General features: G+C 39.8%; 1 protein-coding gene across 4 annotated transcripts in view; it reads right to left on the bottom strand.

Moving 5' to 3' along the window:
* RFX3 (regulatory factor X3) overlaps positions 1 to 17,680 on the bottom strand; it is a 289,374-nt gene that overhangs the window by 133,715 nt on the left and 137,979 nt on the right. For all 4 annotated transcript variants that reach the window (XM_059656771.1, XM_059656772.1, XM_059656774.1 and 1 more), the window contains exon 2: positions 12,295 to 12,419. In XM_059656771.1, the coding sequence (XP_059512754.1) occupies positions 12,295 to 12,419 (125 nt within the window). The remainder of the gene's footprint in view (positions 1 to 12,294; positions 12,420 to 17,680) is intronic.

The following is a 17,680-nucleotide window of genomic DNA, read 5'->3' as shown; positions in this document are numbered from 1 at the left end:
AATAAACTGTAGCTTCCTAAAACAAAAAGACAAAATAAGCATATAAAGTATTTCTGCTTTTTTCTACTATTATAAAATAGACATATAGAATGCAATTAATTTTAAATTGATACTTTATTTTAAATGTCCATATTAATGTAATTGGTGTGTGTGTGTATGTTTATTTTAGGGGGGGTAAATTTCCCCCCCAGAAAAGTGAGGCAGTAAGTTACTAAGTTTCTCATAATCATATGTTGTCACAATGGTGTGGTAAAACATCTTGGCCATAGGAATAATGGCCGAGAACATAATAAAGATTCTTCAAATTATTATGTTTTAATAACAAAATGAATCCTTTTTAATGAAGCCAAATAATTACTGAATTATTTTACTCTGCTTAAGGAAAAAACTGGTTAGAAGTAAAGTCATTCAATTTATTGCTATTGTATAAATATCACTGAAATGGAATATTATTAGTTGCTAACAAGGGTGAGTCATCTAAACACCAGTTGCCTGTTTACAATGCTAGCAATACAGTACTCTTTCTTTTTGCCACTGGAGTTAATGAGATAAAGTAAATGAATTAAGATACTTACAAAAGATTACAACCAATTCAATTTCTTTAGTAGCACAGTTAATTCCAATAGTTTAATTTAACTTTATAGTAGAGCAAAGTACTTAGAATTAAATTAGTGTTTCCACTTAGGTCTAAAATACAGTATAATAACTATCAAATAATTGATAGAGATATGCTGTGACTTTAGGGACAATTTTAGTAATTTGTATAACTAAAATAATTTAAATTACTATTCAAATGGTGATCAATTATTAATAAACTATGAAGTTTTACATGTGACCAGAAATTTAAGTAATATAAGACTTCAATAAATGTATTATCTTGAAAAAGCAGTTATGGAAAATAGACTCATCAACGTAAGTAAGATGAACAGAAGCTGGAGAAAGTCCAGGAATGAGTAATATAAACTTCTAAATGATTGGTAAATGACTTAACAAAGAAAGCTGAAAATAATTTGTGGTAGTAGGGAATGAGAATTAATAACAGTCTTTATTTAACTAGATGAAGTAATATGCAAACAGACCTTCAATATTCTCTGCCCATTGAGAAAAGGATCTAAGAAGATAAACTCAAGCAGGAAATATAAGAGCCATAAGTAGGTATCAAGAAAAATTTCCGTTGCTATTTCAAGACTTTATAGCCTAATAACAAAGATAGCTATAAAATCCTATCACTGAAAAAGTCAACAGAAATAACCAAAAAGTCAACAGAAATAACCAAAAATAACCAAAAAATCACTCTTACCACTTCTGGTCTAGTTTCAAACTACAGTACCTCTTTGTTTAAGAGAGTTCTCAGATGCTTAGCATCCTATTTGCCCACCTGCACATCCACCAGAAATACCAGGAATTACTTCTGATGTGAGGAGCCCGTGGCCAATGACTGAATACCATAGATTTCCTCTCCCCGCAAGTGGGATAACTGAGATGCAGCATAACACTAGATCCCAGATTGCCCCAATGTGATCCATATCCAATTAACCACAGATGGAGCTTTTATAATAATAAAATCTGTACTGGATAAAATCCCTTCAATGTCTTATTGCCATTTACAAGAATCATTTCCCAAATAGATTATTTGCACTAAAATCTTTGTATCAAGTTTCCTTCTTTAGTACCCAAACTAAGACACAAATATACCATTTCAATGTACAATCTACCTTTTAATATATTCAATAATTTCTTGGAATGGTTTCCAATTTTTAAATTTCTTCAAAAACATTTATAACACAATAAACAATTAAAAATTAGTATCTTCCACCTTTTATTATTACAATACACTAAAAATAAATAACATCAAAACACGTTATTTAATACTAGCCAGCTATTGTTGCCTGTTATTGATTAGACTGAATCCTGCTCTTTTGTTTTTAGTGTGTATGTGGGAGTGGGGGAAGCTTAGCAAGTATTTGAGAGGTGTTGCATATATGCTATACCAAACTGATCTTGTTGATTACTTCAGGTGAGTACAGAAAATGGAAGAGGGAATAATTTCCTCACTTGGTGATTTAATGTTTTCTTAAAGCTCTTTCCCAAAACAACCTTAAGTCCATCTTATCAACTTAAAATAATTTCACATCCCACACTTCAGAAATTATTAAGCTACAAAACAGATAACCTCGAGAAAACTAACAATCTTTTTCAGAAAATAATTATTAATGATCTCTCATGATTCTTTGATCCCTATGTAGTTTTAGAAATGATTAAATAGTAAGTTAGGAATTCTAGTCCTAATTTTCTGTGTGGCTGTGGACAACTCACTTTATTTTTCTGGGTCTCAGTTTCCTCAATCTTAAAATAAGAAAGTCAAAATAGATCCATGTTTCTCTTCTGTTCTCCTCACCACCACTTCAGGAATAAAGAAGAGGGGCAAAAGTGGAGCTATAGGTTTATCAATCCCATTCCTTCAAAGCAGTTCTAGAAATAACAGTTTTACAAATAGACCTGTCTAGTAGAAAGAGGAGGAGAGGGAGGGAGAGAAGAAGGAAGGGAAAGACAGAGTGGGAGGGAGGGAGAAGTAAGGAATAGGTAGAGAGGAAAGGGATCAGGGGAGGGTAAAGATTAGGAGGAGAGAAAAAAGAAAAGGGACTTTAAAAAAACAGGTAGTCCATTGTACTTGCTAGGATGACTACTATCAAAAAAGAAAATAACAAGTGATGATGAGGATGTGGACAAATTGGAACCCTTGTGCACTGTTGGTAGGAATGTAAAGTGGTGCAGTGACTATGAAAAAGTGTGGCAGTTCCTCAAAATATTAAAAATAGAAATACCATATGATCCAAAGCAATTCCAATTCTGGGCATATATCCAAAAGAACTGAAAACAGGGTCTCACAGAGATACTTGTACACCTATGTTCATATCAATACTACTCACAATAGTCCAAAGGTTAAAGCAACTCAGGTAAAAATAAAGGTTAACAAGAAAAACAACCATGGGATCAGATGACATTTAAGATCTCTTTCAGCTTCAGAGTCTTTGAATTAACACTGACAACAATTATGTAATGTATCATGGTAGTGATACAAGGTTCACGAACAAAATTAGAACAAAAAAGTTATTTATCCCATAAATACTATTCACAGTATTTGCAGCATATGTATCCTAACCATTAATATATATAATCCAAGGAGTGAGTTTCAGTGACTAATACATTTTCATGATCTCTACAGATATTCATTAAAATATTACCTAAATGTTGGAAATCTTATGGCCAAATAGAAAGTTCTGCAGATTTAAGATTACTGTTAATCTCTCTACAAATTTGTCATGTCTACACCTTGAAGGCCATTAATTCCCAGTCAGAATGAAGGGCAGTTTATTCTGTGTTCCCAGAGCATAACATTATAACTCTCATGGTCACACCTGTGTCAGGATGAGCTGTATACGTCTGCCACTCTACCTTGATTCTGAGTCCCAGTGAGTAGGTCCCTCACCAAGCTGTAGCTTATTCATCTTGTCTAGCTCTGTCCATACACTGATGAAGAAAAGAATAAATATACAAGGGAAAAGACAGATGTAAAGACACCACAATGGGTCATTTGACTCAACCTCCCACCAGAGGTTCTTGTGCAACATTGTTCTATATCCCTCACTTCCTAGACCTCTCATCTCCCTGCATAGATTCCCTAATTTTCCTTGAGCTATTCCATGTTTTTCTTTCCCAAAAATATTCTCTTCCAGTTTTTCTTGTAAACTCCAAATTTCCTTCAGCACACAGCTCAGAGGTCATTCCTTGGTAAATATATTACTGACCCTTATTCCCAAGAACAATCCCATTTCTATACTGAGGCACTTTGTGTCTAATTCTATAACAACTAGAGGCCCAGTGCACGAAATTCATGCACGGGTAGGGTCCCTAGGCCTGGTCAGTGATCAGGCTGATCTGTGGGGCAACTGGCGGGGCCCCCACTGGCACCTGCCTTGGCCTGGTGCTGCCTGCTTGCCGGCCCCGCCCACCACTGCTGCCTCTGGTCAGTTCCCTCTGTGGGAGGCAACTGGTGGGGCATTCAGGGGGGCCCCCGCTGGCACCCGCCTTGGCTGGCCTGGGGTCTGCAGGCTTGGGACAGCTCCTGCATTGAGCATCTGCCCCCTTGTCGTCAGTGCGCATCATAGCGACTGGTTGTTCCACCAGTCATTCTACTATTTGGTCAATTTGCATATTAGGCTTTTATTATATAGGATATCTATCTCCCTAAAAACTTAGTTTCCTATAGTCAGGTATCATGTAAAATTACCAACATTTAACATAATGTCTGGCATATCTTCTTAAAATATGGTATCCCAAGCAAATATCTAATACTAGATGAGAAAATATTTTTAAATTACTTAACAGAATCATAAAATATGACTACTCAACTATTTAAATAGTGGAGCTCTTAGTTTCACAAATATTCAGTAGAAATAGTCAACTAAAGGGCCTTCATATTCTATTGGGACAGCAATATTTATTTTAATTGCAGATCAGCATGTTCCTTTGAAATATCTTACATTTTATATTGTACTAGAGGCCCGGTGCACAAAAATTTGTGCACTCGGGGGAGAAGGGGGGTCCCTCAGCCCAGCCTGTGCCCTCTTGCAGTCTGGGACCCCTCGGGAGATAACGCCCTGCTGGCTTAGGCCTGCTCCCGGGTGGCAGAGGGCAGGCCCAATCCCTAGGGTGCAGCCTCTGGTTGGGCTCAGAGCAGGGCCGATTGGGGAGTTGGGGCGCCGCCCCCTGTCATGCACAGAGCAGGGCGGATTGGGAGGTTGCGATGCCACCCTCAGTCACGCTCGGGGTAGGGCCGATTGGGGGGTTGTGGCCCCGCCCCCTGTCACACACAGAGCCGCAGGGCGATCAGGGGCTTTGGGCGCTGCCCCCTGTCACACTGATCCCGGTGCTGGGAGGCATATTACCCTTTTACTATATAGGATAGAGGCCTGGTCCATTGGTGGGGCTGGCTGGTTTGCCCTGAAGGGTTTCCTGGATCAGGGTGGGGGTCCCCACTGGGGTGCCTGGCCAGCCTGGGTGAGGGGATGATGGCTGTTTGCAGCTGGTCACACACCCTTCAGGGTGGGGGTCACCACTGGGGTGCCTGGCCAGTCTGGGTGATGGGCTGAGGGCTGTTTTCAGTCTAGCAGGTGACTGAAGCTCCCAACCGCTCCTTTTTTTCTTTTTTTTTTATTCTGGGCCAGCTTTAGCTCTGACTCCAGCTCTGAGGCCTCTGCTGCTGAAAGCGGGTATCTGGTTTGTTTCGGTTCTATAATCGAAACAATGTATAACTCCAGCTCTGAGATCCCGGCTCGCTGAAAGCTGGTTTCTGGGGTTTTGTTTAGCTTCTATATTTTTTACAATGTTTAAGACTACAATCTCAGAGGCCGGCAAGGCAGGTGGGGAATGTTGGAGTCCTCCATCACTGAAGCAAGCAAGCCTCATGTTCGCTTCCAGCTGCCTGGCTGCCGGCCGCCATCTTGGCTGGCAGTTAATTTGCATATCTCGCTGATTAGCCAATGGGAAGGGTAGCGGTCGTACGCTAATTACCATGTTTCTCTTTTATTAGATAGGATACTAAAAACTAGCAGTCTGGTTCTAAAAATAAATATGCTTTTCAAGAGCTAAAATCATTGCCCTTTGTTTTTTTTACAAAAAGACACTCAACTGGAATTAATTTAAAAATGTAACCCCATCTTTTACTGCCACAGTCTTAATTATGAGAACACTGTCCCCTTAGGGAACCATGCCAATGGGAATCAAATCACAAGTAAGAGCAAACCAGAGAAAAATATTTTTAATTCTGTTGATTAAATGAGATAGTGGTCTCAACTGAAAGGAATTCTATTCATGTTTATGAGAGCTAAGATGCTCAGAAAGCAAACTTCTTGACCCTGAACAGAAGGCAAGATACAAGAATGATACGGTTCACTACTTCATGCTTCGCTCTCCAAACTACCGACAGGACACATTATAGTTACTATTGATCAAATTTTGATTCAATAATATTCTATTATAGATTCAACATATTATAGGCAATCTTTTTTTGCCTTAATTACTATTCATTGATTCCACCAAAAGAATTCTTCATGGATATATTACTATCACATTTTCTTTCTGGTTATGATGATATACTACATCACAGGAATATGGCAAACAAAAATGAAGACATAAATGATCCACTGTTAAGGCTGTGGTCTAAGATGAGGGTCTCAGGAGTATTCATATAAAACTTTGACTCCTAAAATCTATTTCCTAAAGGTTGTGGCATAATTTTAAAAATTTTCCATGATCTATTGGAGAAGATTCATTTATATTATATCCTTCTTGAAGAATTCCTTTTGCATAGAACCAAACTGACAATTTTGGTTGGATCTTTTCCCAAACAAAATGTCACTTATCCTTTTGACCACAGGGTATATAATAGACTCACTCTCCAGAATATATCATAACTTATGTAGAAATGCTAAATATGTGATAGATTGACAGAATCAAAAAGAAATAATGTAGCCAGATAGCTATTCCATTCATTTTGACAATTCAAATTTGAGACAAAGATTCATTTCCTAAATATAAATTTATATAAAAACAAAGGTTCTCATATAAATAAAACCTTGAAATGAACTTTTATCACATTAAAAGAGACTTCAATGTCCCAGTTACATAACCAAGACTTTCTAGAAACAGACTGAGTCCCTGGGAAGGAAAATGTAAAGACTATAGTGCAGTATCTGATAATAAAAGACTTAAAACAAAGTTGGCAGATTCTATGAAAAAATATTCCTTTGGACTCAAATAAAAACTCCTCAACTCCAGGGTTCCACCCACTTAAAATGTTATGCTTAGAAGAAGCATTATACAGACAACACACTTGCCCACTTTGAAAGAAAAGATGTGGGCCCTTTTCAAGGAAAAGGGGATATAGCAGAGATGTAGATAGAGGAGGAACCATAATTGAGAGGAAAGTCAAAACTGAGAACTGTGAAAGGGAGAAAAAAATCTTGGAACCCTGGTTAAAGGTGGTTTAGGACTTATTCTCAATGTCAGCAGCATTTATGGAATAACTGAAGCCAAAGAATAAAACAAAAAATAAAAGTTCTGATGTTTATCTAGGTTCTACTTTACAAAGAATCTAAACTGGTCAGCCTAGGGAAAGAATGGAATAATAAGAAGGCATTTCCCACCCTCAACAAGGCTCAGTGGCTGAGCTATGACATATGAACCAGGAGGTCATGTTTCATTCCTGATCAGGGCACATGCCTGGCTTGTGGGCTCAATCTCCAGTGGGGGGCATGCAGTAGGCGGGTGATCCATGATTCTCTCTCATCACTGATGTTTCTATCTCTCTGTTCCTCTCCCTTTCTCTCTGAAATCAATAAAAATATACTCTTTTTTTTTTTTAAAAGAAGGCATTTCCATTTTCTGGTTCAGTTCTAGGATAAGCAGGATCAGAAGACCCCTCAGATTTACACATAAAATGACCAGTTTGAAGAATAATGTAAAAGAAGCCCTAACAAATCAGTGAAGGCAAGGGAAAGGGAAGGAAGAATTGATCATTCTGGTCATAGTCTATAAAGGCCCATCAGGCAAAAAAGTCTTCTTGTAAAGATAATAGGATAGGTAATATCAAAATTTTACTTTCTAATCAAGATACTGAACTCGAATACTTTTACATTTTTTAGTGAATTGTGAAACAATACCTGTATTTGGAAGCTGAAATTCTATGGTGTTTTACAAATTAATGAAAAACTGCAAAAAATAGGAATTTTGATAAAGCATTAAATAACTGGACCATGCAAACTTTCTTCACAATTTTCCATTCCTGAATCATTGTCTAAGAAAAGGTGATAAGTTGGTTCTTAAGATCATGGAGAATACATGAAGAACCACAGAGTAATTTTAGAATCAACATTTTATTTGGTACTTATTATAAAGTGAAAACCTTTAAAGAATATAAAGAAACAGAACTACATATCATGATTTTAAAATGTTCTGGTTTCTCAATATTCCAACACATATAACTTTACAAATCTCAACATTTTAAAAAGTAAGCTATAGGCTCTCTCTTTACATCAAAGTGATCACAGCAAAGACACAATGAAAAGTTTAATCAACAGAAGTAACTACCTTTGACATCAATGCAATAATTTCAAATCCATTGTGGGTCAGTGAGAAAAGCTAGAAGATTTTAAAGATATCCTAGTACAGTTTAAACACTCAAGATGCCATGAGCACATTAACAAAACAAAAATTATAGACAAGTTAGGGTAATAAGAAATTACTATAGCACTAATCTCATCAGTTACAGGCCATTTACAACCACAGGGACCACTGGACTGCATCAAGGAGCTTCAAACATAACACCGTTCTGGTGGAAAAAAAAAATTACAAAGGAGAAAGCAATGCTTCTAAATAATCCTGGAAGGACAACTGAATGGCCATCCCCAGACAAATATCATACTAATCCATTATATAAAATACTGTAGACAAAAAGAAAATGAGAGTTCTCAGCTCTTTGCTTGGTATAAGGGGATGTATCACCTGCCTTGAGTGTCCAAAAGGAAAAAGATAAATTGAGGAACTGAAAAATACACCTTTCGAACAAGCCACATGGCATAATACAATGTTTTCCAAAGTGTGGTCCACCTGTACATGATATTTGTTCTGAGGACATGAACAAAGTGTATGTATAAGTAATCTTTTATTTATGGCTGGTGATACTGGTTTTTTTCTTCTGATAGAAATTTCATTTTTGGTTTTCAATATATGTATCTAACATAAAAAGTGATTTTATTTAAGAAGCAAGCAGATCCCCATCATCAACCCTACAACACAGGTGACTGACTTCCACAACTTTGGTACAAGTGTGGTTTATTTTTTATTTAATCTCTGAGGAAGACTAAGCAGAGGTGATGTTGATACCATATGAAAAAAAAAAAAGGATTAAGTGAATTAGTACAAGAAACACCCAACTGTTTTTCCCCTACTCAGCTCCTAGGAGCCAAGCATTCATCCACTAGGCAAGAAGCGAGAGAAGTCTTTTTTAAAAATATGACCAGTATAAGAGGGTCCCTAGTTAAAAAGCCCAGAACATAACACTAGTATACTGAAGTCAACCATACCTAATCATGCATTCAAACCAGCCTTTTACCCTCAAAATTTTAAATATGAATAAGCATCCAAAGATTATCAGACATCTGAGAAAAGCTTCTAAAATGAATGACAGAGACAAAAAAAAGTAGCTTGAATCTGACTATATAACAGAGAATAAACATCAACAACTTGAAATAAAATATGATGTTATGAAAAGGTACATGAAATTTTTAAAAAGCTCTTGAAAATTACAACTATGTTAGAAGAAGTGATGAGTTAATCATAAATGAAAACATTGAAGAAAATCTGCCAGAACTGAAGAACATGAATGTTCCGATTGAATAGGACCGCCAAGGTTCCAGCACAATGTATAAACATACCCACATCAAGACACAGCATCATAAATATCAAGAAACTGGGATTTAAGACATTCCATAAACTTTCAGAGAGAAAAATAAATCACAAACGATCAGGAATTAGAATAGTGTTTCACTTTTCCATGGAAATCCTTTCAAAATTCTGAAAAAAATTATTTCCAAACCAAAACTCTGTACCCATTCAACTACAAAACAACTGATAAATAAATTCTCTCTCAGATACATAAGAGCTCAAAACATTTACCATTTCTTAGGAAGTTACTGGAAGTTGTGCTCAAGCAAATCAAGAAAGAATTTAAGACACTGAGCCAGGGAACAGGAAAGCCAACCTAAGAAAATACCAGGATGATGGCAAAGGAGATCCCAGCTGAGCAACAGGCACTGAATCCAGACTGGAGCAAGTCAAAATGCTCTGAGAGACTTCTTTAAGAAAACACCTGATCATTAAATCCAGCAAGTAGGAAAGGAAGATAAACGCAGCTCACTATATGGCTAGCATTCATATATATAATGGAAATATAAGTATTGAGTAATGGTCTACCAAAATTAAAATATACTATTAGATTGAAACATATGAAACTGTTGTTTTTATAGATTAAAAATGCATATAGTTAACCTAGTATACTGGGAATTTAAGGGATGGAAAATGTGTGTGTGTGTGTGTGTGTGTGTGTGTGTGTGTGTGTTAGGGGCCAGAAAGAGGGATATGATAAGATAATGCTTTAAACTAAAATACACACAAAAAAGTAAAATAGCCCAGCCGGCATGGCTCAGTGGTTGAGTGTCGACCTATGAACCAGGAGGTTATGGTTCCATTCCCTATCAGGGCACATACCGGGTTGCAGGCTTGCTCCCCAGTGGGGACATGCAAAAGGCAGCCAGCCGATCAATAATTTTTCTCTCATCATTGATGTTTCTATTTCTCTTTCCCTCTCCCTTCTTCTCTGAAATCAATAAAAATATATATTTAAAAAAACAGTAAAATAAGTACTATTTTTGAAAACATGGAAGTAAATATCAAAATAATAGGCAGAAAGAGGCAAAAGTAGTTGCCTCTGAGGAGAGGGACATGGGATTAGAAGGAGATTGAGGACTGTTTATTTGTGTATTTTTTTAAATAACTTGTTGAATTATTTGACTTCTTAAACTACTATATAAGACCTGTAGTGATTATCTGATGATATCTAAAATCAATAAAAATATTTTTTAAGAAGAAGAAGGAGAAGAAGGGAGGAAGGGAGGAAGGAAAGAGAGGCAAGGAGAGAGGGGCAGGTATGTGTCTTACAGACATTTCAATGTCTCAAGAGGGCACTTTCTGGGGATAGGAATGTGATGGCCACCACATTACTGTAAGAAATAGACACTTCCACGGCCATTCTTCTTCCACAAATGAGACAAAAATCCAACCAGAGTGAGTGTAATTGTTCAACATTTGCTTAATATTCATAGGTTATCTTTTTAAAATTCTATATAATACTGTCCTAACTAATTGTTCTCCACTTGCTCTTTGCACAACATGTCATAAGCACCCTTTCCTGAAAAATGTTCAGCGTCCAGAAATTAGTGATGACATCAATAATACCCGAGGCTTTTAAAACACCATTTTGGGTAGACTCACTTTTTAATGGTGAAAAATAAAGATAAGAAAGGTAAGAAACACAATTAATAGATTGAATCATATGAAACTGTTGGTTTTATAGATCACAATTGCATATAGTTCAACTAATACTGTAAGTGTAAGAGTGTGTGTGTGTGTGTGTGTGTGTGTGTGTGTATGTGTGTATGATAGAGACCAGAAAGAGGGTGTGCTAAAAACAAAACTTCAGATGTCTATTAATCCTGACTCAAAGAACCTTCTTGATTCTAGCACTCTCCCTGCCACACCAACTTCTATCTTGTGAAAAATATAACCTTGAATCCCTCTATCTATCATTTAAGACAAGATATCCCTCTCCCTAACTACTTGTTTATAATTGTAAGAGCAACATTTGCTAAAGATTCCCCTTGACACGAAGAAATTATGAGAAAATCTCAAATTTCAACATACTCTGTGGCAAAATCTTTCTTACTTATTTTCTCGCCACTCTTTAGAAGAAATGACAGGCCAATGTGTTCACAACCCACATGCAGAACTATTTATTAGCTGGCATGAATAGCATTATTTTGTCAGTATCTTTCCAAAACAAGCCAAGTGTCGAGTATGAATAAGCCCTGTAGTAAACATGTGATGAGGAATTCATTCTCAATTTTTTAAATGGAATGAATCAGACCTCCAGACCTTTAAGATAATTTAATTTTCATTAAAAAGTATTTATCAGTCACCCAGGCACTTTCTAAAATATCACAAAGGCAAAATCTCTGCCTACAAGGTACATCCATCTTCTCCTTTATTAAGTACTGCTGTGAGGCAATTACAGAAAAACATGATTGCTGACATTTCAATATGAGAAAATAGGAAGTTATGATAAAGAACAGCGAGGGGAGAAGAGGAGACTAAAATCTCCATAGGGTGGTCAAGTCAGAAACAAATGTTCTCTTTAAGATTTAAGAGGCTCTTTCAGAATAGGAATTATAGTTTGAGTATTTACTGTGGTATCCCTATAGTCTAGCAAAAAAGAATCTAGAATATCCAGGAAGTGCTTAAGAAACATGTGCTGAATTAACGCATGGACTGAACTAGGCCTATCTTAGCACCCACTGTGCCAGAAATGACAACCCAAATCATTTTTGAACACAGTCATGTTGAAGGGTCTGCACAATGAAAGGCACAGCAACTGCTCTGACAACAGCAGCTCCTTACCTGTTGCTGTACTGGTACTTGCTGTACCACCTGTGTAGGCACTGCTGCTTGACTAGCCACAGATGTCTGTAAAGTCACTGTCGAACCTGTGTCCGACCCAGTCTCTGATGTCTGCATGATGGTCTCTGAAATATATTAAAATAGAAATAAAGTTTAAAATGCTCTCTTTGCATGACTAGAAGCATTACATTTGCTAGCAGCATTACTGAGACTAACTTTCAACTCTCTGAAAACTTCTTACCCCAACATACTGTCATGATAGTCCATGCATACTTATGGTTATTTTGACCACTTTTTAAATACAGGAAATTACTAATCCCAGTACCTTCCTTAGTTAGGGCTCATCTGTTATTAAGTGTTTCAACTATTTATAAACTATAGCCCCAAATTAAGTCAAGATACTCAATACTCAAGTCTCAGAACATAAACCTTAACTGTATGCAAATATGTTACAAACCATACTTTCTAAACCCTTTTATAGATTATTAGGATGTCACCAGAGGTGTACAATTTAGGAAAAACTACTTACAAGGTCCTTCCCAACTTTTAAACTTGCTATTCACTGATCTAAAAAAAAATTAGTATATATCCAAAAACCAACTGATATACCCTAAACTTAGCCGAAGCACCAACCTAATTTTCTCATCCTGTGATCTGATATGGTACTAAAAATCAAAGTTTAATTATATATAAACATCAATTTGAAAGATAGGTAAGACAACTATTACATAAATGAGATTTGTAAACAAAGACCTGAAATATTATCTTTGTCATTCACAATTCAAAACAGCACATTTTTCAGTTCTCACTTGTCTGACCTACTAACACAGGATTAAATTTTACAGCATATATGCTAACAAGTGTGGTTTCTCAGACTTCCTGGCCTTGGCATTCCCTTGTGTTACTTATATAGACAAAAGATTAAATATTCATTTCTTTGCTATTGAGCAGGAACAAAAATTCTAATTTTCTTTCCGGGGAGTGGGGGGAAAGGGGAGACAAACAATATTTAATTGGTAGCCTAAGAAAAATACTGCATTATGGTTTAAATCTGTGAACAATATGGTGAACATTAATTTTCCCTAAGAAAATTCTGAAAGCATATTCAGTTCTTTCAAGTAGAAAATTAACCCCTCTCAGCATCTTTTGTTACAGCATGACCTCTTCCAAATTTCCCCCCAAACCTTTTCTATCATCTCATTCAGTTTTACAAATGGACCTCTGGAGACATCTAATCTACTCTTCTTACTTTATAAATGAGGAAACCAAAACCCAAAGAGGTTAACAGATTCATTCAGGTGACAGGAATAGATGTGGGATTAGGCCTCTTTACTTTGAATCTGTGCTTGCTTTTCTTTCTAGACCTTGACATTGGCATCACTTCAAGTAATTATTCTTATTCTTTTGTTAGTCAAAACCCTAAAGCAGCACAATAAACCTTAGCACATACAAAAGATATAGCAGCAACAGCTAACACTGACTGCGTGTTTAACATATGCTAAGGAATCTTCTAAATGCTTTACATGCTAATTCTTAAATAAATTAACCCATGTAACAATCCAATATTGCTGGTATGACTATAATCTCCATTTACAGATGAGGAACCTCAGGCACGGAGTGTAGGTGCCTATGAACTTCAACAGAAGGAATGATAGGGACTATGGCTACCACCCAATTTATTTGCATCATCTAATGTTCAGCTCCAAAAAAAGAAGCTAAAAATTCAAAATCCAGCATCCTTTGATTTATTCCATACTTATAGGCTATCTATGCCATTTGTGCTACAGCAGAGGAGCTATTAGTGAGAGTAAAGTGATGTCTTTCTGTAGGGAATGAGGAATGAACCAGATGTTAGATATTATCTTTAGTCCCACCTCCCAAATGCAAGACAGGCTGTGGCCTTTGTCAGAGCAGTATACAAAAGAGGAAGACAGGGTTGTCAATTATGGCTTCTTCCTTAAGCTGTTCAATCAGGGATGGATGAGTTTCTTACAGTAAAGTACTCTCATTAAAATTCTCTCCTATTTCTACCAATGCTGGCTGGGAGCTTAATCTAGGTTCTCTCATGTGTCTCTACTACATTGTATTACAGACCAGCCTACACAGCCATTTTTGGTATATGACCCATACTTTGACATCCAATATTTTAGACCAAACATAAGAATCCTATCTAATAAAAGAGAAACATGGTAATTAGCTGTACATCCGCTACCCTTCCCACTTGCTAATCAGGGAGATATGCAAATTAACTGCCAGCCAAGATGGCAGCCGGCAGCCAGGCAGCTTGAAGCTAACATGAGGCTTGCTTGCTTCAGTGACGGAGGAAACCAATGTTCCCCGCCTGCCCTGCTGGACTCTGAGCTTGCAGTTTGAAACATTGTTACAAATATAGAAGCTAAACAAAACCCCAGAAACCTGCTTTCAGCCAGCCGGGATCTCAGAGCTGGAGTTGATACAGTGTTCCAATTATAGAACCCAAACAAACCAAATACCTGCTTTCAGCAGCAGAGGCCTCAGAGCTGGAGCCAGAGCTAAAGCTGGCCCAGAATAAAAAGAAAAAAAAAAAAAAAGGAGCGGTTGGGAGCTTCAGTCACCCGCCAGCCTGCAAACAGCTCTCAGCCCCTCACCCAGACTGGCCAGGCACCCCAGTGGGGACCCCCACCCTGATCCAGGACACCTTTCAGGGCAAACCAGCCGGCCCCCACCTGTGCACCAGGCTTCTATCCTATACAGTAAAAGAGTAATATGCCTCCCAGCACCAGGATCAGCGGAGCCACGAGGCCTCCCAGCACCGGGATCAGCGTGACAGGGGGCAGCGCCCAAACCCCCCCCCCCCATCGTCCTGCGGCTCTGTGTATGACAGGGGGAGGGGCCCCAACCTCCCTATCGGCCCTGCTCTGTTCGGGACAGGGGAAGGCGCCCCAACCCCCTGATCAGCCCTGCTTTGTGCCTGATGGGAGGAGCTCCCCAACCCCCTGATCGCCCTGCGGCTCTGTGTGTGACAGGCTGCGGTGCCCCAACCCCCTGATCGGCCCTGCTCTGTGGGTGACAGAGGGCAGCGCCCCAACACGCCCCCCACCCACGGGCCCTGCTCTGTGTGTGATGGGGTAGAGCCATAACCTCCCCATCAGCCCTGCCCTGAGTGTGACAGTGGCGGTGCCCCAACCCCCTGATTGGCCCTGCTCTGTGGGTGATAGAGGGTGGTGCCCCAACCCCCTGATCCGCCGTGCTCTGTGCTCTGTGTGTGACAGGGGCGGTGCCCCAACTCCCCTATCGGCCCTGGTCTGTGCGTGAGAGGGGGGAGCTCCCCAACCCCCTGATGGACCCTGTTCTGTGCGTGCCAGGGGGGAGCTCCCCAACCCCCTGATGGGCCCTGCTGAGTGCGTGACAGGGTACGGAGCCCCAACCCCCCTGATGGGCCCTGCTCTGTGCATGACAGGGGGCAGCGCCCCAACCCCATGATTGGCCCTGCTCTGTGCGTGACAGGGGGTGGCGCCACAACCTCCCCATAGACCCTGCCTTGAGTGTGACAGGGGGCGGTGACCCAACCCCCTAATCGGCCCTACCCTGAGCATGACTGAGGGTGGCATCGCAACCTCCTGATCCGCCCTGCTCTGTGTATGACAGGCGGCGGCGCCCCAACTCCCCAATCAGCCCTGCTCTGAGCCCGACCAGGGGCTGCACCTAGGGATTGGGCCTGCCCTCTGCCACCCAGGAGCAGGCCTAAGCCAGCAGGTCATTATCTCCCAAGGGGTCCCAGACTGTGAGAGGGCACAGTCCGGGCTGAGGGACCCCCCCTCCCCTCGAGTGCACAAATTTTTATGCACCGGGCCTCTAGTCCTATATATAAAAGGCTAATATGCAAAGTGTCCCCTCAACCGGGGGTAGTTCAACTGGGAGTGTGACTAGGGGGTTGGGCTAGCAGCCAACTGCCTGTGGACCCAATCCCCCGGCTGGCCCCGCCCCTGATAGGCCCATCTCACTCTGATTGGGGCAGGCCAGCTGGCCAACCCCCACCCCCACCAGCCCGGCCTGATCAGCCCCAATTGGGGCTGGCTGGCCAGACCCTACCTATGCATGAATTCAAGCACCAGGCCTCTAGTAAGAATATAAAGAATGGAGGCCTCTTTAAAAATTAAAACTTACTTTTAAAGCAAGTCTTAAGGATTCTTAATAAAGCACCATGGAGAGCTTATCTTATCTAACAAAAGCCCAGTGATCAAACGGCGGAACGACCAGAACGACCACTACGACCAGTAACTATGATGTGCATTGACCACCAAGGGGAAGAACCTCAATGCAGGAGCTGCCCCCTGGTGGTCAGCGTGCTACCACAGTGGGAGTGCTGCTCAGCTGACCAGGATGAGCAGCTGCTCCCATTGCGAACCCCGGGCGGACAGGCAGGAACCTTCTTGCCCCAAGCTCTGCTTCTTCCTTGCTCCCTGCCACCTCCTCTGGACACCTACAGGCTACACAGCACTGCCGCGAGCTCAGAGTTGACCCCGAAGGCTGGGAGGCGGGTTTGTGGCTGCTGCGGGACTGAGGCCTACTCTGTTGCCTCTCAATGCTATTATCCCTGAGCCCGGCCCCAACCGGGTCCCCTGGAGAGGTGAGTGCTCTGACTCCATGGAAGATGCCGGACCAGTGAGCAGCTGCTCAGAGGGCAGGTCCACAGCCACTTGGCTGACCGGGATGAGCTGTGCTCCCACAGCAGACCAAACCCCACAGGCCATGCTCCCCACCAGTGCATGAATCCCATGCACCCGGCCTCTAGTCACAAGATAAAAGGCATAGATTTGGAAATCAGCATCCTATGGACTATATTAGACTCCATAAGTAGGCTTTTACTCAGAGTTACTACAAGTTAAAATTTTTAATTGCCAACATTTAAAAATCAGAAAACTTTGCATTAAAAACCAAATTTCCAGATTCTCTTGAAAAATCTGAAAATGTAGAAAAGGAAAACCTATATTATGTGTTTTATAGGCAAATTATTTAAATGGTGCAACTCATTCACTTGCCTGGCCTCGATAGGCATTTGAGTTCATGACACCTTTTGGGGTGACCTGAAACTTAGTCCTATAAATCCAGACTGAAAATTACTTTCTGGGTTTAAGACAAAATTGATAACATTTATACTGGTTTACTTCTTTTGTACAAAAGAGAAATACTCATACTTTGGCCACTTTACTAATAGAAATGTGCTACTAAATGATTGGAACTATAATTTTCCTGATTTTACAGATGAGTCAACTGAGGCCTCAGAGATGGTAAGTCACTTAACCAAAGTCAAACAAATGGAAGTAAAAAGGAGGGTTTGGACATAACACTAAAGCTCATTCACTAAACTACTAGACCAAGATGGAGTTTTATAATAGACATTGCA

Source organism: Myotis daubentonii, chromosome 11 (genome assembly GCF_963259705.1).
Source record: "Myotis daubentonii chromosome 11, mMyoDau2.1, whole genome shotgun sequence".
In the NCBI taxonomy this organism is placed as follows: Eukaryota; Metazoa; Chordata; class Mammalia; order Chiroptera; family Vespertilionidae; genus Myotis; species Myotis daubentonii.
The sequence above is the reverse complement of the archived record's forward strand: the minus strand, read 5'-3'. Positions and strand labels throughout refer to the sequence as shown.